This window comes from Amphiura filiformis, chromosome 19 (assembly GCF_039555335.1).
Source record: "Amphiura filiformis chromosome 19, Afil_fr2py, whole genome shotgun sequence".
Lineage (NCBI taxonomy): Eukaryota > Metazoa > Echinodermata > Ophiuroidea > Amphilepidida > Amphiuridae > Amphiura > Amphiura filiformis.
In genome coordinates this window covers 29343573-29370810 of record NC_092646.1, presented here as the reverse complement: position 1 = coordinate 29370810, position 27238 = coordinate 29343573, and the positions used below count along the sequence as shown (strand labels likewise).

The following is a 27238-nucleotide window of genomic DNA, read 5'->3' as shown; positions in this document are numbered from 1 at the left end:
GCGAGTGGCATGATGGTCGGAGAGAGCCGGCAAAACCGCTCGGCCGTATGGCAGTTCCATATACTAGCTCGGTTAGTTTTGTGGGGTTCATTATCGAACCCCAACGGTTTTAGCTTGTATTTATATTATTTAGGCCTATTTGTTTGTGATATTTCAAGTGTTTTAAAATTTCAAAATAATCCCATTCAATTAGGGACCGTTCACAAACACTTGTAAGGGGGGGCCTGATGCAAAAAAAATTATCACGAACATTTTCGGGGCCCCTTTACAGACCTCGAAAAATGTCAGGGCCCCCCCTTTTTGACATGAAAATTATCGGTCAACCCCATAAAAAAGCATATAGGCCTAAACTCAATTTTCCCAGAAAAATTTGTGGTCATTTTTTCAGGCCCCCCTTTGGAGGGTCAAAATTTTCAGGGCCCCCTTTTTGCATCAGGCCCCCCTTAGAAGTGTTTGTGAACGGTCCCTTACACGGTTGACGACGGAAATGTACTGAATTTAGAGAATGCACGGCGCATACCACCTGTCATAAGAAATGGACAATTTATGGTCGATGAGGCGTTCCATACTTGGCTTCCAATTAATTCCGGTATGAAAATGTGACCAGCACAGTTGCTAGTGCACTTCCGGGTGACTGTGAGTGATAAATTGTGTAATGCTGCTTTCATACTCTCGGCTAGCGGAAGAATAATCTCAAATTAATGTCATAGAAACCAGTTGATTAAGCAAGGGCAATGCAATTGCAAGGTCACTCATAAAAACAAAGTAGACTCAGATAGTGCTCGGACCCAGCACAGCGTACTAAATCGAATATCATTTGTGAGTAAGCTTACAACTAGTAAACTACATTTTCAATTTCATGCATTATTTACCATGTAGCTCGAGATACTCTATCTAAAATACAGGTTTACATTTTACTATATGAGTATATGTACATCTTGCTGTATTTCAGCTAGAGTGCCATATAACCTGGTTTTTTTCTGAGAACAATACAAACGCATAATCTTTTCTGGACAGTAAGGGTGTGAGTGAGTCCCGGGAATTCGAGTCCCGCCCGATAATCCTATTACCTGGGCAGGAAATTCCCTGCCCGGTACCGAAATTTAAAAAAAAAATAATAATAATTTTGCATATTGTTTTGTAATTTTAATATGAAAATTGATACATAGTTTTCATGTAAGACTCTATTAATTATATCAAAATGCATTCAAATTCAATGCATTTTGATATCATTAATAGAGTATGACATGAAAACTATGACATGTATCAATTTTCATATTAAAATAACAAAACAATGTGCAAAATTTAATTTTTTTTTAAATTTTTTTTTTTAGGTCAACCATGATCCTAGCATTTAGGTCTAGGTCCAGAGACACTACAAAACCGAAAAAAATTTGAAAAAAAAAATTATTTTTATTTTTTTTTTTGCAATTTCAGTACCGTTACCCGCCTCAAAAATGCGCCGGTACCCGGGCACAAAATTACCCGAAAATCACACCCCTACTGGACAGTCACACGACCTCGATCATGTCGATGGCCATCATTTTTATTCACCAATCACCATGTCCATTGAAGTGAGAGAGAATTGAATAGATGCGTGTTCATCACAACAGAAATTAACACAATAGAAATTAGCATCTCATGAATGCGCAACTAGATAGAAATTAAAACAAACCACTTAGACAGGATGGCTCTACATGTCATGACACTTTCTTTTGACGTCACCGTCACAGGCTGTCATTGAACAATGTCAGTGATCAAGATACAAAAACAGTGTTTAATGTCATGAATTTTGAGTTCAAGTCTTGCTTGCAGGACTACATGTATATATTTGTTCGAAATATTCTCTAACGTGAGCAAATCAGTTGCTTGTAGCCTAGTTTAGGCATGTTCACAAAATTTTCAAGTAGGATATTTCACATGGAAATTATTTTGTTTAAAAAGGTGATTATATTTACTTAAAAAATGAGGGGTCCGTCAACTATGTCTGTAGGTCAAAAATTAGCGAAGTTTTGGGCAAATGTATGTTTTTAAAAAAACTGCACTTTTCTGCGGCCATCATTGACAATGCCTTACAATGACTTACTGTACAAAAAGAGCATGTAAGGCATCATTTTTTACCACGATGATCCATTTTACACAAAGGCGATTTTATTTTATGAAATCTAACTTTCACTGCATGATGACTTCTGTAGGAAGGATAAAGTACCAGCACTTTTTAGACTACGTCTCCAAGTTTCTGGTGTCCAAATTTCAAATTTTTGTATTTACCTATGGGGATTACACAGTTAAGCCATTGACTGTGAGCTACTGTGGTCGCAACTTTTTGGATTGAATGTCGCCCTCTATAATAAGCAATGTGGACATGCCTAGCCTAGTGTTTCTCGAGAAAGACTACATCATACTACAGTTTTTATCAGAGAAGAACGGCACTTGTTAACATTTTGAGAGGGTGCAGACTGCAGAGCGTAAACATGGAAGTGGGGTTCTGATTGGCTGAATCGATTGTCTGACAATCATAGCAACGACCGATAATCTGATTGGCCGATCATGCATCAAATCATTGGTTGGCACAGATCGGCACCTATACCTGTGGTCACGTCGCTCATTAATAGGGCGCTTGCGTCAATCTGAGCTCAAGGGACTGCCATTCTTCTCTGAAACCCATGCAGTTAAATACATGCACATGTATCATTGTATGCAGACCCATAGCCAGGGGGGGTCGATCGAACTCCCTAAAATTTTCACACAAAAAAGGAGAACATGGGAACGTGAAATGGCTATTTTAGCATGAAAATCGTAATTTTTCGCACGCTTCGCGCGCATTTGTACCACTAATTGTAGGATCAGATTAGCGGGACGATTTGAAAATTTTCCCAGCACCTGGTTTCTGTATGTGGAAAATATAAATGGTGACTTAATATTTCCATGAAGTTGGGACACATTACAAATTGGGAGAATTTTATAGTATAAATGCAGTTTAATATTTCTTATATGAACCTTTTCTCCTCAGTTGATATTTTCTAAATAGATATGATGTTTAACTTTCATGTAAAAGTTACTTGAAAATTGTACCTATTATATTTTTATTTTTACGGGCCATTAAGTGGTTGGTGTCCAGCACTTTTTAGGGCAAAAAAAAAGAAAAAAAAAAAGCAAGTATGCGGAATACAAATAATTTCAATTGTAACATCAAACAGTCACAGTTTTACATAATATTACATGAATTAATGTTGGTAGTAACTAAAAAGTACATTTAAACAAAACAGAAACCAGTCAATTAAAATTTATGGGATGTCAAAAATGAGCTTCCCGATGCTACACGCGGTGTCCAGAAAAATAAGAGTAGCATCGGTATAACAGCTCACCCACAGCACATACATGTATCATTCAAATCAATTTGTTTTGTGTTTTTATTGATGTAAACGTGTTATAGGAAATTTGACCAGCATTTGTGCCTAAGCTCTCAGTCGTTTAAAAATTTCATGAGAAAATGTAACCGTGGTGTCCACGTGTAGCATCGGGAGATTTCAAACCATTATACTTGCTTACAGCAAGGTCAGTACACATACTGACATGAATGGACTTATTTTAAGATGTGACTGGGTAGGGGTTTTCAAGGGAACTTGATTTGAGGAGCTGCCATTTTACCAAAGAGTAAATATTTTGAAAAAAATGGTGCGGTGTCCATGTAGCATCGGGATGTAGCATCGTGATCAAAGTATAGCATTGGGAAGCAAACAGTTAAAATTTATGTAATTTCTTCTTATATTTTGAAACTAGATGACAAACAACTAAACATATTAACTTTTGAGGGCAGGCAAACATTAATTGTAAAATATTTATGTGTTCAATACAAATTTTTATGCACTATCAGACACGGTGTCCATGTAGCATCGGTACACAGTTTTGTCAGTTTTATGTATTCACCAGTTTTTTAGGTATGCTTGTTTTATTTTTTCTACAACTTTTAATGTCCGTAGGCCCAAATATAATTTTTAAATAACTTTACCACAAAGTATGATTACTTCTTGTGCAAAACTCACAATCCTACCGATTCTACAGGACACGGTGTCCAAGTAGCATCGGTAGAATTATGTTGAATTTTTGCAACAAAGGCAAGTTTTTTTACTTCTAGTTTTAAAATAAACTACCAGCTGTGAATCTAATACTTTCTGAACCATCCTAGGTAGCTGCAAATATATTCCTTGTGAATTTTAGATACAAAAAGAAATCAAACATAATTTTGAATAGATTTACCTGTCATCCTTCATCTTTGATGCCTCATAACTTTTGTTTCTGATTTAAGATAGTGTAATTGGTAATATTATGCGAATTTGCCATGGTAGGACATCATAAAAAAGTATTTTATTAAGACATGTTATGGACAGTATGTTTAAAATAGAGAGAGCTAGTATAAAATGGTGTCCATGTAGCATCGTGATATTTGCCTCCACTACTGAACAACATAGCACTTCCACAGAAATTCTGTACTTTCCAATGTAAAAAGATCACTTTTTTGTTGAAGTATGATAGTTGAAGTAACTAAAACACACATTACATTTAGAATTAAGTCATTTTGAAATTTTGACCCTTATGTCACACTTTGTGCCCCAACTTCATGGAGTTAGCCATACGCAACATAAAATTTGAATTGTTCACTGGTTAATACAATTTTGTTCTTTTTGCAGTTATTTAATTATCATCACTATCTTCAGCTACCTCTATCTCCTCAAGCAATTTTTGGCACAGATATTTTGGGCACCGTTTCTATAAAAAGGTGTAGGAAAATGTTAGAAACATGATCAAATATGCAAAATATCCTGCTCGCTGCACTAGCATTATATGATAAGACAATTTAAGGGTTTGAATTTTGGTTCCCCAAATTCTTGCATATACATGTAAAGCATGAAGGCGGGGGCACAGATTTTTTGGCACGTCAAAAGGGGGGGCAAAGGTTTTATTGGCACGTCAAAGGGGGGCAAAGATTTTTTGGCACGGTCAAAGGGGGGGAAGCAATTTTTAGCAGACCATTTTGAGAATTCACCACGGGGGTACACATAATTATTGCACAGCCCCTAATTTAAAGGTATAATTCAAAATGAAGGTACAATTCATGTAAACATATATGCATTGCATTTCAAAAGCCCCTCCCACACACCCACTGCTTAAACGTTTCGTCCAAAATTTTGAGCCCCCAATATTCAAAATCTTCTCCGGAAGTCATGCCCTAATGCAGGCTATAAAATCCCATTTGAGGTCTGTTTGATAGTTGGTATGAGAATACTTTCCCTGCTATAATAGTTCCATATATATTCTAGTCCATCAAAAAGGACGTCAGCTAATTTGATGTACGGTAATCGACAAAGACAATGCTGATGCTTAGTGAAGTGGAGCTGTGGAGCCATAAGCAGCCCCGGCAAGCAGCCCAGCCAAGATTATTCTCAAAGAACTATATTCTAGTTGTGGGTCTACAATTATTTTGCAGTGTTGCAGTGATAAAATTAATTTCTGCGATCGAAGCAGACCCAGCGTATGGTTAGCCTTGGTTGTAGTGACAAGTTTAAAACTTGTACAAAAATGGTGTCTTCGGATGATGATTTACTCCAATTGGGATATTTTTAGTGGTACTCGGTGCAGTGTCGCTACATTTTTGTACCTGCGGGGAAGAGGTTGTCAATCATACTATCCTTTAATAATTCACATTATTAATATTTATACTATTTTCCTCTGCAGGATTTCCAAGTTTATCTCTGTCAAATCAACATTTTGCAGTACATGGTCTCAATATGGAACTGAACTGCACGCTAGAGGATGAGGGCATCATTTTATGTAATGGTACTGAATACAGTGAACCAGAGGGTCCATTGGACTGGCATGATAAATGGTTCTGGATCTATTTAAGCATCTATGTGGGTTTAGTAGCAATTGCAGGTATGTATGTGTAGTATGTGTGGGAAGAGTGTGTGTGTGTTGGTGTGCATTTGTTAGCACCTCCAAATGAGGACATTTACATGTATAATGATATTGAATCGCAAGTTCGCAACTGTGAACACAGTGAACCGAGGATATCCACAGTTCACTTTTAGGTGCAACAGGTTGCAAACAGTGTAAAAATGCCATTTGGAGAGAAAAGTTCAAAATATTCATCAATCCATGGAATTCCAGATTTTTTGAAGACATGCATTTCGTCAAATTTTTGGCATCTTGTATTTTCACCAACATTTTGGGATTGTTCTGCAGAATTACACAGTTTGAAGGGTGTAATAACCCCATGAGTGCTACCTCCTGATTGGTTACAAGAAGACTTACATGTATGAATAATGATTTATTGAGCCAATCAGCAACATGGTAAGAATGGTGGCTGAAGAGGAATGAGCTTAAATATTTAGAAGTTGTATTTTTTAATTGGATACTGAGAGGAATCTATATCTGTTGGAATTTCCAGGAGAGCATTAAATAGCTCTTCTGGAGCCTTCAAGGAGAGCTGTTTACAACATTAAACAATAGAATGTAAGGAGAGAATGGTCAAGTAAGGAGAGCTATCAGAAATGATGTATTTAAGAAGGGGTTTTAAAGCAGGGGTCCACAAATAGCGGCGTGCGTGCCACTTGTGGTGCGCCGTGGCTTCCCGAGTGGCGCACGGCGCCATTTAGATTTTTAAAGAAAATTTTAAAAATATTTATAAAAAAAAAATTAAAAATTAAACCCCTTGATCAAACTTCATCCAGCAGGAATATCTCCAATATTCTACATTTCAACATTAATAATATGCCCTTCTAGCACTACTTTCGGGCTCTGTTGCTATTAGTATACTATCCAGAGAGGTTATGTCAGCAAGCGCTGACGCTTCGATTGAACGCCTCGCGCCACGCTACCGCTAAGTTCGTGAGAGCCCTTGCGCTGATGTGCTCGATTGAACGTCTCGCGCTACGCGCTCGCTAAGTTCGTGAGGGTCACAGACTGCGGCTAATGCCCTTCCTGACTGCCATTCTGCCCTCAAAATATGTAGATCAAATTTCAAAAAATCAATAGCTTTAGAGGCGGGACACCCCTCTGACTCCCCCACCACCACCACCACCCGCCCGTGCTAAAACACATTCACAGCCATTGAGTGGCGCTTTGCAGTTTTCTTTTATTTTTACAACAAACCTATTTGAGGAAGCCTGGGTTAAAGTATTCTGTTTTTATCATCCACAGGACTAATGTCTGGTCTCACAATGGGTCTCCTGTCTCTAGACCTCACAAGTCTTAAGGTGCTGGCATCTGGAGGCAAGAAAGAGGAACGCGTATACGCTAAACGCATCACACCATTGATAGAGAAACACCATCTACTATTGGTCACATTGCTGCTGGCTAATGCAGCTGCTGTAGAGTCTATGCCAATATTTCTAGATCGAATCACAAATCCAATTGTTGCTATTGCTGTGTCTGTTACGGCTGTCTTGATATTTGGCGAGTAAGTATTTTACTTAAAGGAGTATTTCATGATCCTAGTATCCTCTTTTTATGACACTTTTCAGAAGATATCCACACAAAAAGCTTATTCCCAAAATTTCAGTTGATTCCGATTTTGCGTTATGTATAATTATGTGTATTACACTGCTCCATAGGCCACTATTGTAATTTCGTTCTGGTGTACCAGAACGTAATCAAATTTAGCGATATTTTTGCTAAACAAATTAATCTGCAAGAATCTTTTTGTACATAAAAATTTCAATTTTTTTTGGAGAAAAGTGGGGGATGAGGCTATGGATCACAAAAATGCCCTTTTAATTCAAACATCATTCAATGTACTGCTTTTATATAATTGTATCTCCAAGTTTTGTGCTATCTGTGTAGCTGCGTTTTACATGTAACTAAGGTAGCTTCAGTGATGGTGAAATGTGGTAGGGTATTCTAAAGTTTAGCCTGTACTCAAAAAGCGATAGTCAGCAAAGAAACAAACTATAACTGGCAAAGCCATCTAACCCCCAAATATGGATCTGTATAGCTGCCACTAGCAGCTAAAAGATAACTAATGGGAGCCTATAATAGATTGAGAACTTGAAGTTGTTGAGAGTAGCTACGTGATGAAAATTTGTATCAGCAATTTTCTGTACTCCTGTAAGCCATGCCAACCAAGTCAGCAGGGCTGTCTGCAAGATGGCTAGTATTTTGATATATATTTACAGCAGAGGTAGGTGGACAAGACTTTAAAAACATATACTCATATAATGCAAAATATACTCATAAGACTCAAAGGTATACCAGTTCGGGGGCACTGCTAATTCAAAGACGTCTCTGATATCAAGTACCGGTACTCTTGAAGCGTCATGTCACATAACAGTATCATATTTCAGAGACGTCTCATAAATCACATACTCCCTAGTTTCAAAACCCAGTCGCAAACGATATAAGTAATTTTGATGAACGTGCCAGCGCAGTGGGAATAATTTTGTGCATAGGCCTTATCAGGGTTGTAGCTAGCCCAAGTTGAGCATGTTGAGTGCCTGTTAATTTTACTATCCAATTCATGAATTGGATAGTAAAATTGGGATTTTTTTTACTTCAAAACATTTGATTTTAGCCATTGCAATCTAAGTGTGTTCTGGGACCATTTGTCCGAATTTGCACAGATAGATATAATTTTTGTACAGGTAGATATTTGCTAAACATATAGGAAAGCTTATTGTAATACACTCAGCTTCGTTCCGATGTGCTGCATCGAGCGCCGAGCTGTCAACAAAGCTCGATGTATGTGATATCACAGACCCCCGTATGTGAAATCACTGACCCGTCTTTGAAATCAGAGACGTCCGGTTATTACGAGTGCCCCCGAACTGATACACCAATCCGACTAGGCCATTACTGCGGTGTCACTGACGTAAACTGCAGTGTACCAAGGTCGGGGTGCTATCAATTACTTGTAAGTGTGCTATACAGAATTGTACACAACAGTGATTTTCAATGCACAATCATGAATTGATTGAACAAATTAAATCTCCCGCACATTTGTGGCTCCATCAATAGAGGGCCAAATACAGTAAACGCTTCTCGGATTGATGTATACAAACCATCTCAAAAGTTATATTTTAGTATAGGAAACTTTCTTTTTTGAAGACACCCTGTCAACAATGCCTATAAAAGTTGGTTTTTGCCTTGTAATATCATTGTCCACCATGATTCCTTTTCTCCACTGAAGGCTCCAGATGAATATCTCATCAACTAACCAATCACAGGCTGTAGTAAGTTTGATTGACATTATAAACGACGGACGAAACGTTAACATTCCAAATGTATCTTTGCCAATGACTTTAGGTGAAATTTACAAGTGGACACCTGGGCAAGTTTCAATGGTACAGCCTCATTTGAACTTAATCTAAATTCTTCCTGCATTCTAAAAATTTGCACCTCTTCCTATATCACTGTTTTTTCCCACAACAGCACCGTGAGATCCATTGGATAATAAATCCCCCGGTCATTAAGGACCGTTGATATGTCAATAATAATCAATAAATCGACTATCCAATAATATAAGTATCGCCTTTTGAAGAAAATGATGTATCTAAGTTGCCCGGTAACGATAAACGTATAGAAAAATCTTGAGTGTCTGCTTACCAGCCATTATAAATCATAGTATTTACTATTTTATTTATACTCACCAAATGTTGTTAATTATTTCACTTTGCTGGTCAATCTCTACTCGTGTCCACATGGAATTCTAGTATTCTACATAATGCAAAAGGAATCAATATAAAAAATATTCCATAAATTGTGAAATGTGTGTATATTGTGATAAATGAACTTTTTTATTACTCTGAAAATGGAAAATGATTATATCCTTTTTCTATCATTTTGCTGGTATATATGTGATCAATATATTTAAAATAATATTTTAAAATTATTATAAAAATATCATTGCAGATTTTCAGGGGAAATAACACAAAGTTTCCTGCTAATGTGAAACTCAAAGGGACATAATACTGTAAAAGTGGAAATTTTCACACAATTAATTTTTCACACTTTGCCAATTTTGAACCGTTTCCCTTGTTTTTAAATTTGTGATTCTGAGTTCCCTTACATTGGCCTATACACTAAATGAATATATTCATGTGTTGTTATTTTCACGGTAGCAACTTGGAGCACGAAAATAAAAAGTGCAAAAATTTCCACTTCAACAGCATGTATACACATTGGTAGGTTTAGTTGGTACAATGTATACTGTTACATGTACATAAACATTATTTACAACTATTGAACGTTATGTAATGCTTCACAACCAAAACAAACAAGAGTATACTCATGATGCTACTTCCTTATACATTGTAGGTAACCGTGTCAGGGAATCCTTTATAATTAGAGTCTATCCATAGACTAAAATAATCTGGCATATTTATTGGTTGTGTGTGGTGGATGGGGGAAGGGGGCAGTTGCTGTCTCTTTTATTTTGAAATAAAAACTAAAAGACAAATTGCCCACTGCACCCAAGTGTAAAATGAGGAGCTTTTACAGGGTAGTCATATATTGTTACCATTATTTTTGGCAGCTAAATAACTAGTGTGATATGTCCTATTGGCAGCGGTATAAATGTAAAACCCTTTTATATTCAGGGGTGTGAAAGTTCAGATTTGTAAATTGCCAAAATTTATATGTTTTTTATTTTCAGCCCATATTTGGCATTTTTACTCGGATACGCTGTATTTCAGCTATTTTAGTGATTTTCCTCTCTTTTTGTCTTAGGCCTCTCACACCCCTGGATACTGTTCTGATACTATATACAAGGTGTCCCATAAAAAGGTTACATGTAGAAAATGAACCGCATTTTGTGATGGTACAACAAAACAATGTCATTTTTTCAGATATTATTTAATGATCCTTCCTGTAACTGATAGCTAAGTTTCAATTCCGTATCTTAAAAGCAACTTCACTTATGAGCGCAAGATGACAGGGGTGTCAAGAGTCGCTAACCATCAAAATATCGCACAACGAAAGTTGAACACACGCACACCTTTATTTTCAGATTTTTTTCTTTATCACCTTTTATGTTTCTCTTATTTTTCATTGTTGAACTTATTGAACAAAAGAAACATATTTAAAAATAAAATATTGTATACACTGAAAATAAATCAGTTTTAGAACTTCTTGACTCTTGGTGGTTACAAATAAAGGAAGGTGGTCTTTAGAGAAGAACACGCTTTTGGTGAAAGCAGTTCTGCACGCTGTATCTCATGTCATCAACATAGTGAAATGAATAACAATATTTTGCATTCAGGCCTTGTTTGGATTTTGTTGACTTGAAATCGCTGCTGTTTGTTTTACATTTCTGACTGAACTCTTGAAACAAAACTGAACAAGTTCTATTCTTTATTTATCAGAATAAAATACTGCATCTGCCATGCTATGGCTGGGCCTACTCATGTGCCCCGCCAAATACACGGTGGCTGTGAAGGTGGTATAATGAACCTTGTGTTCCATTATGTCGCGTAAAGAGCTTGCTCAGGAATGCGTGGAATGCAGATTAAGCACGTAGGTTGTGAACTTGACATTCACAGGGGTACTAGTAGAGGGTACATAGATTATGTCATGAAAAGGATATTTATGTTTGTCAACTTTAACTTAGATTATTTTCAAAAATCTACATGTAACCTTTTTTTGGGACACCCGGTAGCTAGTATAATATTATATGAAGCTATTAGTATTAATGAATTTATTACTAATTTATTAGCTTTTTTTATCTTCTAGATTTATTTGGCTATTTTTTATAGTAATGCATATATGCTGATGTCAGAATACTAAACAAAATTATGTTTGGTTTATATTAATTTTTTTTTACAATGTTATTAAAGTTAAAAGAAGTATATGGTTTCAAAATGGCTTCAACATGTGGGTAGACTGGTACATGTGATTTGTGACATGTGAGTTCCTGGATGCAGCTCTCTAGGGGAAATCCCCAGATCCAGCATCGGATCATTCAGCAATTTCAAACTTTTGGTTTACCAGTCATATACTCTTATACTAATGAGTCAGCATGCATTGAAAAATATTAGTAGGTGTGTTGATGGTGGGTGAAATGATAGACAGCCTCAACCTTACTCTTTAACCCATCAAATTTGTGGGTTTTTTTTCTTAACCCTAGTAAATATTTGGCCTGGGATGCATTTCCTTTTTGGTATAAATCATAGAAAGTGGTTCATGTTTGGAAAGAAAGAGAGCAAGGTACACCAACTTGATGTGGGGAAGCAAGTATAATACAGACTAGGCGGTACGCAGAGGGGGGGGGGGACAAAACAGGAAATGTAGGCATTATAGAAGAAGGTAAAGTTTGATAGCCAAAAATTACCAGTTCCAAGGCCCACAGAAGTGCCAAACTTGTAGAAATAACTTATTAATCCTTGATGTGTCCTTGTCCGTTGGATTCACCATTACCCACTTTTTTGGGTTCATATGTGATTGGTCCAAAATGTGAAAAGGTGCCAAATTCAGAGAAGTTGTTCTACATGTATACCAGGGGCTCTCAATTATATTCGCTCATGGGCCACAGAGGGCCAAAATCATTTAAGGTTAGCAGCTATTTTAAACTGTTGCGATTTGGTAGTTCACAGCATCTTGCGAATGCTAGTGAGCTTTGGCAAAAATTGCATTGATCATTTCGTAGCGAGTGTGAAGAAGAATTCAAATATCAATCACAGATATACCCTTGTAGGTCCTGTGGTTCTTGAGTTATGTTGTAAAGAGGACTGAAACAACAACACTTTTGTAAAACGTACATAACTTATTCCCAACAATAAATTAAGTAAGTTTTCAAAGTACCGTCTATGATTTGTAGAATGAACTTTTGCAAAACATCAAAGTGTTATTTGTCAATAATATATTGATTTTGATAATTAAAATGATTTTTCGGCTGCTTCGACCAACAATAGATCGTGTAGCCTTAAGATTACATTTTTGGGGCAAGTGCATCTTGGTTTGCTGTGTTTACTCTACATTTCAGACCTGTTCAAGGGCCAACCACAATTGGTCGGTGGGCAGGATCTGAACTTTGGCGGCCTATTGAAAACCCCTGTTACTTATCTTAAATACTATACATACATTGTCACTAAAAAATTTTTTACTTCATACATCACTTTATAAATAGTAATATAAATATAATAATTATATGAAATAAAAAATAATATCAAAATACTGGAAAATGTTTCAACTCACTTAGCTTTGTTCTGGTTGTGGTGACTGCCCAGGAGTAACTGAACTGAATAATCTGATATGAAACAGTTTTTGATCATTGTGAAAATTATAAATAAGTCATTACTAACCCAAGGAACCTAAAGTTTAGATAATCTGCTTTTAATGACTAAACAAAAATCTTAAAGGGCAATTTAGTCACTGTTAAGAAAAGGGGAAAAGGAATACTCCACCCACAATAGGGGTGGAGTGACTAAACTCATGTTCAATTGCATTTCATTGTTCTCTACTTGTTGGGAAATATCCGAAGTAAATTTAACAGATTATCAAATATTTAACAATGTATCATCATTTGTCATAGCTTCCTCTTTTCCATGTATATAGATATATGTTTGTTTGTTTTTGATATTACATCTATAATGTAGATAACATATAAATCTTGAATCTTTGATCATTAACCTTTCTGCCTTTGTTTTTAAATATATGCCATTTGTTTATGAGGCTACAGGCAAAAACAAATATTTGTGTTTGTTTGAAAGTTTCATGCAAACATGTGTGAAATTTTGTATCATGAAAAAAATGTGCACATAACACTTTTTATTATGTATGTTCACTGACTGTAACTACATGTATATTTATATGTATACTCACTGTCAAAAAACAACACACTAAAAGTTTATATGAGCAAAATTAAACTGGGTCTCAGTGGTTTAATTACATCTGTGCCAGCGGTTATTATTAATTTTCCTAGGGTACTCATTATGAGGAATAAGGAAACCAAAGTGGTACTTTCCATGGACAAATTCCAAATGTTGGTCAAATGATTTGCACACAAAATAGTTTTATTGTTTATCCATGTTTTTGAATAACACCCACTGTTGACTAATACAAGTCATACAAATTTTAGTCAGAAACTAAATAGATATATAACAAGGTACAGCCATACACCCAAAAAAAATGGCAAAAGTATTAAAATATTCCCCAAAAATCCTTATTTGCATGCATTATATTATAGCGAGCAAAAAAAAATCAGGTTTTGGTCGAAAAATAAAAAAGGTCAAAATTTTTGTGAAGAAGGCACACTTTTCACAAAATTGCCCTCCCCCGGAAAAAAGTCCACTTTTTCCAAATTTGCACCCCCTCCCCCAAAAAAATCCTGCATGTCAGGCCTGGCCTGGGTAAAAGTGAAGACTTTTATATAGGATGGGTTGGTCGTGCATAAACTCTACCAAAATAACAACTGAAACCAAATCACACACTCAGTCAGTCAATTTTATGCACTAATTCTCATGACGGACGGGTTGTTTTACCAGCAGTATAATACACAATGTGGGTGTTCATTCATTCATTGAAATGGGGTCAAAAAATTCTAAATATGCAGTGTATGACTTTGTATACAAAAAGTTATAAATCAAATTCAGAAATTTGTATTCAGAAAAATTACCCTGCATATTACATGTGTATACAAATAATCAGGAAATTTACAGAATGTTAAATTATTTTCTTTCACAAAGCCCATAGTCAAATATCATATGATTTTGTTGTTTTGTTTATTTATTTTAGTCAGAAGTGGTTACTGGCTGGTTCAGTAGGATTTAGTGCAAACCAGAAACTTCCTGAATTCTGACAGCTAGTTTATTAACCTATGATAAATTATAACTTCCAAAATATTCATTAGTCCCCCGCACCCCACATAAGAGTTGGTGATGGGGGCTATAGAAATGCTAGGTGTCTGTGTGTATGCATCCCTATCTTGTAAATGCGATAGCTTACAAACTAAGTGAGTATGGGTGTCCATCTTCACAGCATAGATGTATATCAAATACATGTAGGCAGTATTTGAGTTTGGAGGTGGATCATGGGTCAAAGGTCAAATTGGGTTAATCAGGATTTAAATTGCTATAAACTTTGTCCTGCATTGGGTTAAAACAGCTGCCACTGCAGGGTTTTTGCAACTGCTACATTATAGGCACAATGGTGTGAGAACCACCTTTTATTTCCATTGCAACCCTCCCTGTGACCGAGACGGGCGGGGATCTAGTACCCTTCACTTGCAAGGCTAAAACATGTTTGTGTTCACTTGGTGTGCAAAAAAAAAGTTACAAGAGGCATTTTTATTTGTTAGGGGTGGGTGGGTGTGAGGGGTGCATTGTAAAGACCTGCAAACAATTGGGACACACACCCAAAAATTCCTGAAAAACTGTGGACACACAGCCATTGTTGATGTCCATGATTTCTTCTCCCTTACCAGGTTGACCTTTGACTTTTATTTCTTTCATATTTTATCTTTCAGAGTAGTGCCACAAGCTGTATGTACAAGATATGGGCTGGCTATAGGAGCAACTTTGGCACCGTAAGTAAACTCCATAAATATACGGTTTATACAAATTTTACTATAAAACACACACAGTTTTGTGAGAGGAGTAGGGGTGTTCTTGTGCAGCTCCTCTTATTGCATGTGTGAGAGTGATACATATATAGCTTCTTTCAATGACTCGCTATCTCTTTAGGGGCTGTGAAATAATTACCCCCCCCCTTTAGACTGGTAAAATTTCCAAACGGCTCTCCCAATATCGCTTGCCCCCCCACCTCTCAGCCCACCAAAAAATTACTTGCCTCCCTCCTCGGCCTGCCAAAAATCTTGCCCCCCCTTTGCATATGCCAAAGATGGTTGGTATACTGTTCAGTCAAGATTAACTTGTTTTTGATGATTTCTTCGGAAATATACCGATTTAGAACGTCTTATTTCAAAATGTTGATGAGAAAAATATGAGCTTTTCTACATGATACCAAAATCTGCATTTTGATGGGGTAAAGTGGGGGAAGAGGCGGTCAATTAAATGAATGCGTAAAACTGGAGATGTGCGATACATTTCTTTTTTACATTCCTAGAATTGGATGATGATAAAAAGAGCAACAAAAATGTTGTATGATATGTGTAGTGCATTCTGTAGGATTTGATTTGATACTGCCACCAGCTACCAATGTACGGTAAAACAAAGTATGACAACTACTTTATCAATTTTAAGCAATATGTAAATTCACAATGTTAAAGACTCTTGTTTTTCTTTCTCTCTTTCAAGATTAGTTTATTGTTTGATGGCTCTACTATTCATAATAGCATGGCCTATAGCTAAAATATTAGATTGTGTACTGGGGCATGAGCATGGGACATTCTTCAGGAGAGCGGGTAAGTATTTGTGTGTGAGGGGGTGTGTCCTGGGGGGTGTTTGTTTTCACTGACAAACGTGGACCCACCTGTGACATTTCACTCATAAAGTGCAGAGCCATGGAAACTGTGGACATCCACGGTTTTAAGAAAACAGCAGAAGGTGCTACATGGCAAAATAATGCATATGGGGTGTAGGTCGGTCCCCCATTGTAGATCCTCGGTTTTGGGGTTAAATACTGTTTTTTGGCAGGAAAATTCAAGCAGGTCCACGGTTTAGTGCAGTTTCAAATATATAGATTTAAGTCCTCAGTTAGACAGATCCAATTAGAGGTCCTCAGTTCGAAAATTCTAAATTCTTTTTGCCAGTCTTTAGTACAACTGTATGTATGTGGTATGCATCAATATTTGCCTACAAATGCTGTAATTATCTGTAAGTCACATTTGCATGCCAAATACATTTGAAAGATGGGTCCGCTATTGTGCCTCAAAAATAGTGATCTCGGTTGGCAGATGTATTTCATACTGTGTGTGATACCCATTTAGGTAACCCCATACCATTTGAAATCACCCTCCCTGTGTGGAAGATTAATGTCATGTCTCCCATAGGGGGTGAAATTTCCATTTGAACTTCATATAAGTTTGTATAATGACCTTAACCTTGATATTTTGTTAAATAAATTTGTTAATATTTTGCTCCAACAGAATTAGGTGCCTTGGTTGATCTGCATCAAACAAAAATTTCTGAAAATGAAGAACCATTAACAGAGGATGAAGTTATGATAATAAAAGGCGCCTCAAGATGCGGCACAAGGAAGTCAAGGATGCGTATGTTCAACTGGACAGGGTTTTTATGGTAGATATCCAACAGAAGATGGATAAAGATGCTATGAAACAGGTTTGTATGCATGCACCCCACACCCCACCCCTGTGTGTGTTCACTGCCAACCCTGCACAATGTGTATTTATTGCTATAATAAAATAATAATAAATTTCAGATTTATATATAGCGCCTTTTCCAGATCTTGCAGGATTCAAAGCGCTGTAATTTTGCTGCCGTGGTGAATCATCACAATCAGATTGTATCAACTAGGCCGGTTGCAGCCGAACCTGGCGCAAACCTATCCGCACTTAGATTGTAACATCCACCAATTATCTGTGCAGCTCTTCAAATTCCATTGGGTGAAGGAAGTTTTCATTAACCAAACAACTAATCATCAATTATTTGAAAGCAGGAGGAAATCTGCGAGAGCGAGCATAGAATCGGAATAAACCAAGTGCACATACAGTCCTTGGGCACAAAGACCAGTGGTGGAAGGCGAGAGAACAACCGCTGCACCAACTCGCTCTCCCTATCCAACCGCAGACGTGTGTATGGTGTTTTCATTTCCTAACCGTGGACAAAAATGGCAGATTTTTTTTAGTGTATGATACAAAACGGAATTTTACCCATCAACTGTTGACCATATTTTTTAAACGTATGGTCCGTAGTTTTGAGCAAGTATCGCTCAAATGCAAATTCTGGTGTTAAAGTATCTGCCATCTTACCAACAAAAGTATCAATTTTCCCCAACAACTTTCGGTCTGATGAGGAAAGATTGGAAGGAAATAAGATTGTTGACTGGTTAAACATGGGTCGATAGTCAAGAAATAAACATATTATGCAAGATCTGAATGTGTTCTGTTCATTGGGGTACTTTTTGTCACTATCGACCCATGTTGCACTAGATGGCACATCAGTACAGAAACTTGAAATGGGACAAATGCATTAAGATATATTATCTTCTCTGACTAAAATCTTTAAAAAAAATGAGGGGGCTATACACATAATGAAATGAATACAGATCAGAGGCTGGAATTGGTGAACATTTATAGCATCCTCATTAGACCCAAAAAGTTCAAAAAGTTAGAATTCTGATGCGGACTGTACATTGTAGCTGAAATATTACACATTTAAACTTCGTCCCCTAGCCACATGCCTGCAACTTTATATATGGTGTGTCGTTCCACCTATATTCCGACTTCCCCTGGGGCGTAGCATCAATATGGAAATACCCCCTCTGTTTATTTGCCTTTGGGCTACTAGCTGCAATGAACCCTAAGGCTTATTGCAGCGGGAAAAATGTGTCAGCCGTTGTTTTAGATTTTAAAGGCTAAATTTGTATGTTTTGACGGATTTAAACGTCTGCATACCTTGCAGTATGCATACAATGAAAAAACAACAATAACCGAGGAGATTATCGACCATAAAAAGATAACAACTTCAAATAAATTGCTAAGTGACATTTATATTAATCTAAAACAATAACCAGTAACAAATTAATATCAAATTAATTGTGCAAGGTTGTGTTAAAGTGGTTTTCTACAGACTTATGACACACGGTATATAATCCCTATGAGGAGTTTTTTGTAGTGTAAAGTAAGTGTTCCTAATTGTGATAATAAAAGGGTTCTTAAACTTTACCAATCTCTTTCCATCTGCTTTACATCCTACAGATCTTATCTAAGGGTCATTCTCGAGTACCGGTATACGACCCTCAAGAAGACACAATCCGTGGTATCCTACTTGTCAAAAACCTGATCGAACTCAATCCACAACATCCACTTTCAATGGAGCAAATCTTCCTCCAATATGGTCGCCCATTACCCATAGTACCTTGCAACATGCCGCTATACGATCTGCTTAATGATATGCAAACTGGACGGTGTCACATGGCGGCTGTTACTGCTGAGGCAGAGTTGTCTAATGCGATGGATGTGGATGGGCAAGCAAAAGTTGTAGATAAAAAGGTAAGAATTTATTCTGAAATGAACTGATACCAAAACTGAGCCTAAATTTGTTTTCTTAGAAGTTGTGATTCACATTATATTTGTTGGAAACATCAAAATTATGTGAATGTATTCCTAAATAATATTGCCTAGCTATAACTATAGAGGTTATCCATGTTACTCATGTGCTGGTTCCCGTAGTATTCCTCATTCAAACCAATTCAATGCACGACCTCTGAGTTACTTGCAATTGCATGACTTAGGCAGGCTATTTTGAAACAGTGATGGTTGCACATGCAGGTACTTCTTTTGAAAATCCTGAACAAGGTATAGCAGTCGCTGATAGGATATGCAGCTTATAGAACATGGATAACCTCTATTGCTTGAGCAATTGGACTTTTGAAACCCGGATTTGAAAATTCTTTGTTTAACCAGGATGTTGAATTGTTGATAGCTATGCTGTATTGGCTACTCCAGTTGAAATCCATACACTCCATGTTGTAGACATGACCTTAATCTCCCACACAGGGAGTGTGAATTTCAAATGGGGTTACCTGAATTGGGGCGGAGAGTCGGAGACTCCATTGATTTGAAGTCTACACCCCCTGTGTGGGAGATTAAGGTCATGTCTTCCATAGGGGGTAAGTGGATTTCAACTGGAATAGTCCATTTTCAAGGCTCCAAAGTCAATGCTGCATGGTCACTCAGAGGTAATCAGAACAATACAGTTGCACATTTGTTTAGGGACTGTACAATAATTATTTGCCATGGGAAAAAGTAAACTTTGGGGGAAGGCAATTAGTGATAGCTAGTAAAGAAGGGTAAAAGCAGTTTTTGACACACCAAATTCTAGGGCAAAAGGTGTAAAAATGCACTATGAAAATTTGGAAAACCTTCCTACTCACTATACTTCCATAATATATCTAAATTACCATTCCAGGTTTGAGAATTGGGGTCCCAAAGATGTTTCAGATATCAAAAGGGGTAAGGAATTATGGCATGCAGTTCATAAAGTGTAGACTCCTCTGGGCACATTATTGTTTCAAAGTCTATACATTTAGTATGAGAATTCATAACATCAATTTTAATATCATCAAAATGCCAAGTTTGTCACAACTAGATCTGATAAAAATACAAAAGACAGCTGTAGGATATACAGGGTGAGTCAAAATAGAGTGCAATAAGGCAAAAAAGCTCGAGTCTTGAGACGATACACTCCAATAAAGCTTAGCTTGTTCAGTTGTAGGAATGTGTGCTGTGCTCACTTGGTGCTCACAATCATATGTGCAACAGGTGCAAATAAAAAAGGGACATCTACAACTTGTGGAGGGTGGCTGTTGGTAGCATCACTCTCAGGGCTTTAGAGCCAAGCTTTGGAACTGGCGAACTGAGGGTGATGAAACAGCCATAGTTGGTATTCTATTTCATATGGAAATGGTGCGGACATAGTAGGAATAGCGGTATGCATTTACTCTGATGTACTGGTAGCTCAGACAGGTACTAGCTCTTCCTTGCCAGATGGATGGTATGACACAGGGGAATAATATTCACAAGGCCATGATGGATTTTGTAGAGCATGGAGCATTGATGTAATAGTCTCCCTATTTTGAGTAGCATGTCAAAAACGTTCTGTTGTAATTGACCTTTTCAGTAAATCCCATAAGCCTTTTCATTTGACGTCACGCCGATCTGCGCCGATGCGTACATCGTTTATTGAATATCGTTACTTCGCATTGCAAGTCGGTGTGACGTCAAATGAGGAGTTCTCAGGTGTACTCGCAAAGGCTTATGGGATTTACCGAAAAGGTCAATTATTAAAGACAAACATGGCTGCCTACAATGCACTGCTTCCATATTTATCTGGTCAGATGAGAAGGGATTCCATGCGACAGAGGAGTACTCAAGCTTCAGGCTAACAAGGGCTTGGGCTATGCACAAGATTTAACATCTGGGCATGAAGAGAGATTTCATCTTAATACACCTAGGGTGCCACATGCGCTGGATCAAGCAGTATTTATGTGTTGTTTCCAGTCAAGGGTTTTGGTAATGGTACTCCAACATATTTATGAATTTTTGTTAAATTTCTCAATGAAGTGCCCATCAACCTTGCATGTCATAGTGGTCTTGTGTGTCGTACATGTAGTGATTGACTGGCATTTGGTTGCATTGGAGAATAAATTGGTCAGTGGTATTTTTGATCTCCCTGTATAGTATGCTGTCGTTGGTGAAAAGCCACAGAGTTGAATTTATGTCAGCCACAATGTCATTTAGGCAAGAAAGAGTGTAGGCCCAATTACTGAGCCTTGAGGGACTCCAGACAGAACTGGGCTCCATTTCGAATGGCCCCCATTCACTATATACAACACTTTGCTCTCTCCCTGTCAAGAAGTCTCGGATCCTGTATGGACTATTTGTTTAAACTTCAACCAATTTTCCTGAACACTAAACCTTTCTGGTTCACCGTTAGAAGATTAAAAAAGGGCAGTGATTTATAGTGCACTATGCACAGGCACAACGCCTAGACGTTGATCCACAAGCCTCAGCACACTTTACAGATAGTGGCTTCATTTGTGAGGGTATCCTCAAGAGTATAGGCCTATATGATACATATTAATTTTTCTGGGAGGCTTATGTCTGAGTTTTGGAGACACATCGATGTTATAGACAACAATATCACATGTGGTCACATGTCAGGATATGTTTTGATATTAGTGACGATATTTGGTTTGTGTGTAAATATCAAGTCAATGGTATTTTGTGACAGGTCTTGTGATCAGAGTAACAAGTTGGGACAAGCTCATGTCACCTATTATCTCTAAGGACCAATATATTTTGGAACCAAGTTGGATATTTGAGTTCTTGGTGCTCTATAAATGCTATGCTCAAGAGTCACTTTGTGTGACAAAATTAAGTGAATCATATCTATTATGTACCGTTTAATTTTAGGACCCTTTTTAGTATGGCCCCAATTTCAATTTGTGTCCACATTTTTTGAGCTATAGATAAACTGACTTTAACTTAATTCAAACTTTATGTTTGCCTTCATTCCCATCCTTCTCATAACCCACACAAATGATGATAAATCCAACTGCAGGTTTTTCTAGAAAGTTTTAACAACAGAAAAGTTCAATTTGGTTGTTTTGTTTCTGAAATAAATATGGTTTCTTTGCCTTATTGCACCTTTTTTACTCCCCCTGTATATATTGTGTTTTGTATATACATTAATATACAAAACAAATATTGCCTTTTTAATTGCAAAACAGATGGGAAATTTTACTTATCTAGCTAATTTTCAGTTATCATATGCATAGTGATATAATCAAGGTTATTTGTTAACTTTTGGCTCAATTATCTGCATAATTTGTCTACGTAATTTTAGCTGATTGGTCCATATACAATATCATATATGTGAAATCGATATTGTGCGCTTTTACTGTTGTGTTTGATATTGCCAAAATCAAGTTGCAAAGGTCATTGGGAAATAAATACAATGCGAAGTGCCAGTGTATAAATAAGCTGTTGGGTAAATATAGCTTAATACATACAATGAAATGTAGGTGAAATAATGATCATATATCTGATATAGATAAAATGTGATGTGATCAAACAAAGTTAGCTAATTATCATTAAAATTAATTATCGTTAAAATTGAGTTTGCCGCTCAGTGGAAATAAGAAAAAATTATAAGTTATGGCCTACACATATTAGGCCATTTTGTTGTTTTCACCAATGTGAAAATAGTCATATCTTAATCTTAATTCGAACTTTACATAACATTAAGTGTATGTTTTTGAAGCAATCTAATCCAATCAGGCCAAAGGCATCATAAATTTTGAAATTGAGATAAACGGATAAAAAAATTAGCATTGTGAAAGCTCATAACTAAGTTTAGGATGTAAAGATTTCAGCAACAGCACACTTGCTTACTGTACTTTGTGCAAGTTAAGTTAATAACTCAATTTTCAATACTACATTCTTTGGCCAGGTTTAGATCAGATTTTGCCACATTGCCACTCATCAATTTGGTACAAATGTTGGGAAAGTTGATTTTGCCCTACTAATCTGTCTTTTGCTTGAAATATTGTATTTTATGACAGTAAATCAGCTGAAAATGATTTTTTATACTGAACGTTTGTGATAAAAAAAAATTATCAAGGTCTTACAGCTTCATGATAACCTACATAGCTACATGGAAGATATGGCTGTTTATGAATATTCATTGATCAAAGTACATTGTATGTAAATTTATTGATCTGCAAGGGCTGAGTATGTGGTGTGGTTGTGCCAAAGAGGAGGGGTAAGCATTTGCTTGTGTATGCAGTGGTGGGCACCTCCCCAAACTTGGCTTTTCGTCCTCCCTCCCCCAACCAAAAATTCTACTATTTTGGCCAAAATGGCAACAATTTGGATTTTTTGCCTCCCCCCTTCAGATGATAGAAATCCTGGTGCCACCACTGTGAGGATGTTGCAATTGCAATACATAGTGCATCACACAACTTGTAAGTAATTATAACATGATTCCTGTCAAATGATGTTACCTTGACAGAAATTGGAGAGGGCATTGAGTCTTCCTACACCTAAACGTGGTTATATGCAGAATATGGTTGCACATAATCTCCAGGTATTATTTCCTTCTTTGCCATAATAAATCCACTAATTTTGCATCATTTAGTTGACATATAATAGTAATATTCCATTATATAGATCATGTAGCCTCATTCAGGGAAACTGCATGATCTTACAAGCTGGGGCTATAACTATCTGCTTCGATGATTTTCAAAAGGTTGAACTGAAAACCTATCAGCTTGCTATTATTGGGCTACCGGTATTGCAGTTGAAATGCATACACCTACTATGGAAGACATGACCTAAATTGACCTTAATCTTCTACACACAGGAAGTGTGAATTTCAGATGGGGTTACCTGAATGTGTGACTCGATTCATAATTCACACCCACTGTGTGGCCGATTAAACCCATGTCTTCCATAGGGGTGTATGAATTTTAAGTGAAATAGTCATGATCAAGTTCACCCATCACATCTATGATCAGTTCCCCAGAGCATTTCCGCTAAGGCTGTTTAGCGTAGGAGTTTGCCAATGACTTGGCCCAAAAGATTTCCATAAAATTCAAATTTTCATTGGCTCAACTACAAAATTCTTAGAGGGAACAACACTGACCAGGAGGAAATTCTTGACAAATGTAACATGAAGCCAACTTTAAAGAGAACATTCATACACATCATTATTCATGAAAATACTAGAGTCTGTTGCGTAAATAAATTACGCATTCCTAATTTGTCACTTTCATTTTTGTTTTTGTCATATTCACATCGCTAAACATGTTTTTGTCATATTCACATTGCTAACATGTTAAGTCAAGATTCACATCGCTAACAGGTTAAGTCAGGGGAGCTGTTATGAATATTATCCATTGAGCGCCGCCTAAAGATATGAGCATGCCTTGGGCATTGTATTGCAGCTGACAATACCATATATCTATATTCTAACGACAGCTGAATAAATGTAAAGCGCTTTGCTACATGTTAAAGGCACTGTATAAATACCAACATTTTTTTGATAAAACAACATATTTCTATGGACTTATACACTGGACTACTAACTATGATATAGTTGCCTGCCTAAAGCTTGCTGTGACTACAAATAAAAACATCTAACAGCTAGCTTGTTGTTAGAAAAAAATAAGCTACTTACAATTTTTGTCTCCGTTTTCTTTTACTTCAGAGTTAATTGCTAGGTATGATGTTGTTGGTAGTGAGTTTAAGTGAATTACTAATACCAATGCATGCACCATTTTAGTTTTACAGAGTGAAGGCATTGTTTTGATACTCAGTACATTGATATTTGTCATTTGCACATCAACCAATTCATATCTAGTCATTTCAGGCTAGCTATTGTAAGATTTCTGACAAATTTTAATTTTTTAGTTTAGTTTAGTTTTTATTAATATTAACTATCAAATAATGTTCCTTTTTTCTTGATCGAAATGAATGAGGTAATTCCCATCAGGACCCACGTGGAGCGACTGTTAAATAAAATATCTACTTTATTCCAGCTCTAATCAACAGCCAAAAAGACTTCATTAGTGTCAAAAATAATGGTCTTATTAGTAATTTTTAAAATTGTTCTAGCTACATTGTAGCATTGTGTATAATTTGGTTCACCTCAAGTTCAGTAGTGACGTCAATGCTTTTTTTGCGGTTGTGCCGCAAGCGTGCCAACAAACCGCCTCTGTACGCGTGCGTGTACAGCAGCGCATTTAATTTTACATGTGCGATTCGATACTGAGGCAAGCAAAATACGTACATACGTCACTACCAAACTTGGGATGAACCAAAATATAGGTATACAGAAATGTGTGCATGTCAGTAACATTAAGCCCACACTGGTGCAATGTCTTATACGTACCACCATCTAAGTTTGCACTAAGACACTTCTTAGTTGACAGCCATACAATGTAGTTTTCAAATTTTAGTAACCATTCATGCTAGCCTCATTTACAGAGTAGACCACTTTCTTGATATCATTTCTGGTGCACATGTGTATGGTTCTGGCATCCATCACTTTTGTGACATTTGCATTTTATTTATTGGTGATGCCAGCAAAAAGCACCATAGCAGAAGTATTTTCTTCTCGAAAATCATTAAAAAGCATGAAAGTCTCAGGTTTTTAACTTAAATTTAAAGTTGAATAGATTCAACCACTGACAATGCCATCAGTGATGGTAAAGCGTAGCTAAGTGCTGTCCAGTAAGTACTGTCACCCTGGTGGACCAAAGTCTGCAAGTGATAATCACTAACAATGATACCTATAGATTCATTTCAAATTCAAAATAGATTAAATTAAGTAAACACTAAACAGGTTACCAGCCAAATAAATTATTCAAGACTTCTATTTGAGCTAGGGGCGTCCAAATCTATTATGACAATAATAACACTTGACTTTCCTCAAATGGCAAGTCATTGTAATTGAACCCATAGAAAAATTCAGTATGCTATGTACACTGACTAATCAAGTTTCAATGATAATACTAGAATGGAAAAATATGGAAACTTCGCACTTACCTACTGATTGTAACAGTCAGCAATACAACACTGGGGATTGTTTTAAGAGCCAAACTCCAGTACAAGGTTTGCTTGCATTATTATATCTAATCACATGTAGAATAATAATTACCTCAGGTTTATAAAAAGGATCTGATTAGGTTTAAAAGATACTCTACATGTGCATTGGCCTATAGACATGGTACACATGTGTACACATACCACTGAAGACTATAAACTTCTGAATCATCAACATTTTTCAAATTTCATGTAAACGGTTTCATTTGCTTGATTTCTTGACTTTTTATTATTGTGGTAAACAATTTTTATCTTCTTGGGGAAAATGCACATTTTGTACTCTGAACAATCTTTGTTTTGTTTATTCAAGCATTTTGTAATATACCTGACATTTTATAAGATACAGGTACTTGGACAATTCACTTAAAATCATGCAACATGGATCATGTAATATGATTTGAATAATACTATTGATTGGAATTTGAATCTAGAATGTACATTTTTTACTTTATTGACATTCAAACAAATATGTCATATGCAATCCAGGGCTAGGGCTACCAAACCTGCAATTTGGTAGCACTAATTGGAAGACTTTACAAGAATTTCCTTACAATTTTGACCATTTATTGTCCCATTGAGCAAAATTAGGTAATATTTGACATTGGCTCTCATAATTTGAGCAATGCATGTTGAATCTATGGTTGAATCAGGCTCATTGTATATATGTGACCCCTCAGCACAACTGAGCCCTGAAGTTGCCAATCATCATTTTTGAGATATTCAACCAAAATATTCTGCTTGAAATTAGCTTTAAAATGATATATATCATGTCTATAGTACTTGACATTTAAGTAGTGAAAAATCAATAAAACAGTCAATAAATCCTTTGTTTCCTATTGGTTATTGTTAAGTTCGATGGAGCATATCTCAATAGTGGCACTGGCGACATCCGGGCTCAGTTGTGGAGGATGGTCACATATACATAAGATATGTTTATATTAATAGATTGTAATCTGATAAAAGAATTATTTTGTATTTATGATAACATATTTTGCAACT

At 36.5% G+C, this 27238-nt stretch overlaps 1 protein-coding gene across 1 annotated transcript in view; it reads left to right on the top strand.

Moving 5' to 3' along the window:
* Positions 1–659: 659 nt before the first annotated feature.
* The window catches only part of LOC140141153 (uncharacterized), a 32735-nt gene continuing 6156 nt past the window's right edge, over positions 660–27238 (top strand). The window contains 9 exon segments of the mRNA XM_072162946.1: positions 660–819; positions 5737–5934; positions 7201–7459; positions 15455–15514; positions 16245–16351; positions 17036–17122; positions 17125–17228; positions 18827–19120; positions 23646–23720. Coding sequence (XP_072019047.1) covers positions 5790–5934; positions 7201–7459; positions 15455–15514; positions 16245–16351; positions 17036–17122; positions 17125–17228; positions 18827–19120; positions 23646–23720 — 1131 coding nt within the window. The 5' untranslated portion in view covers positions 660–819; positions 5737–5789.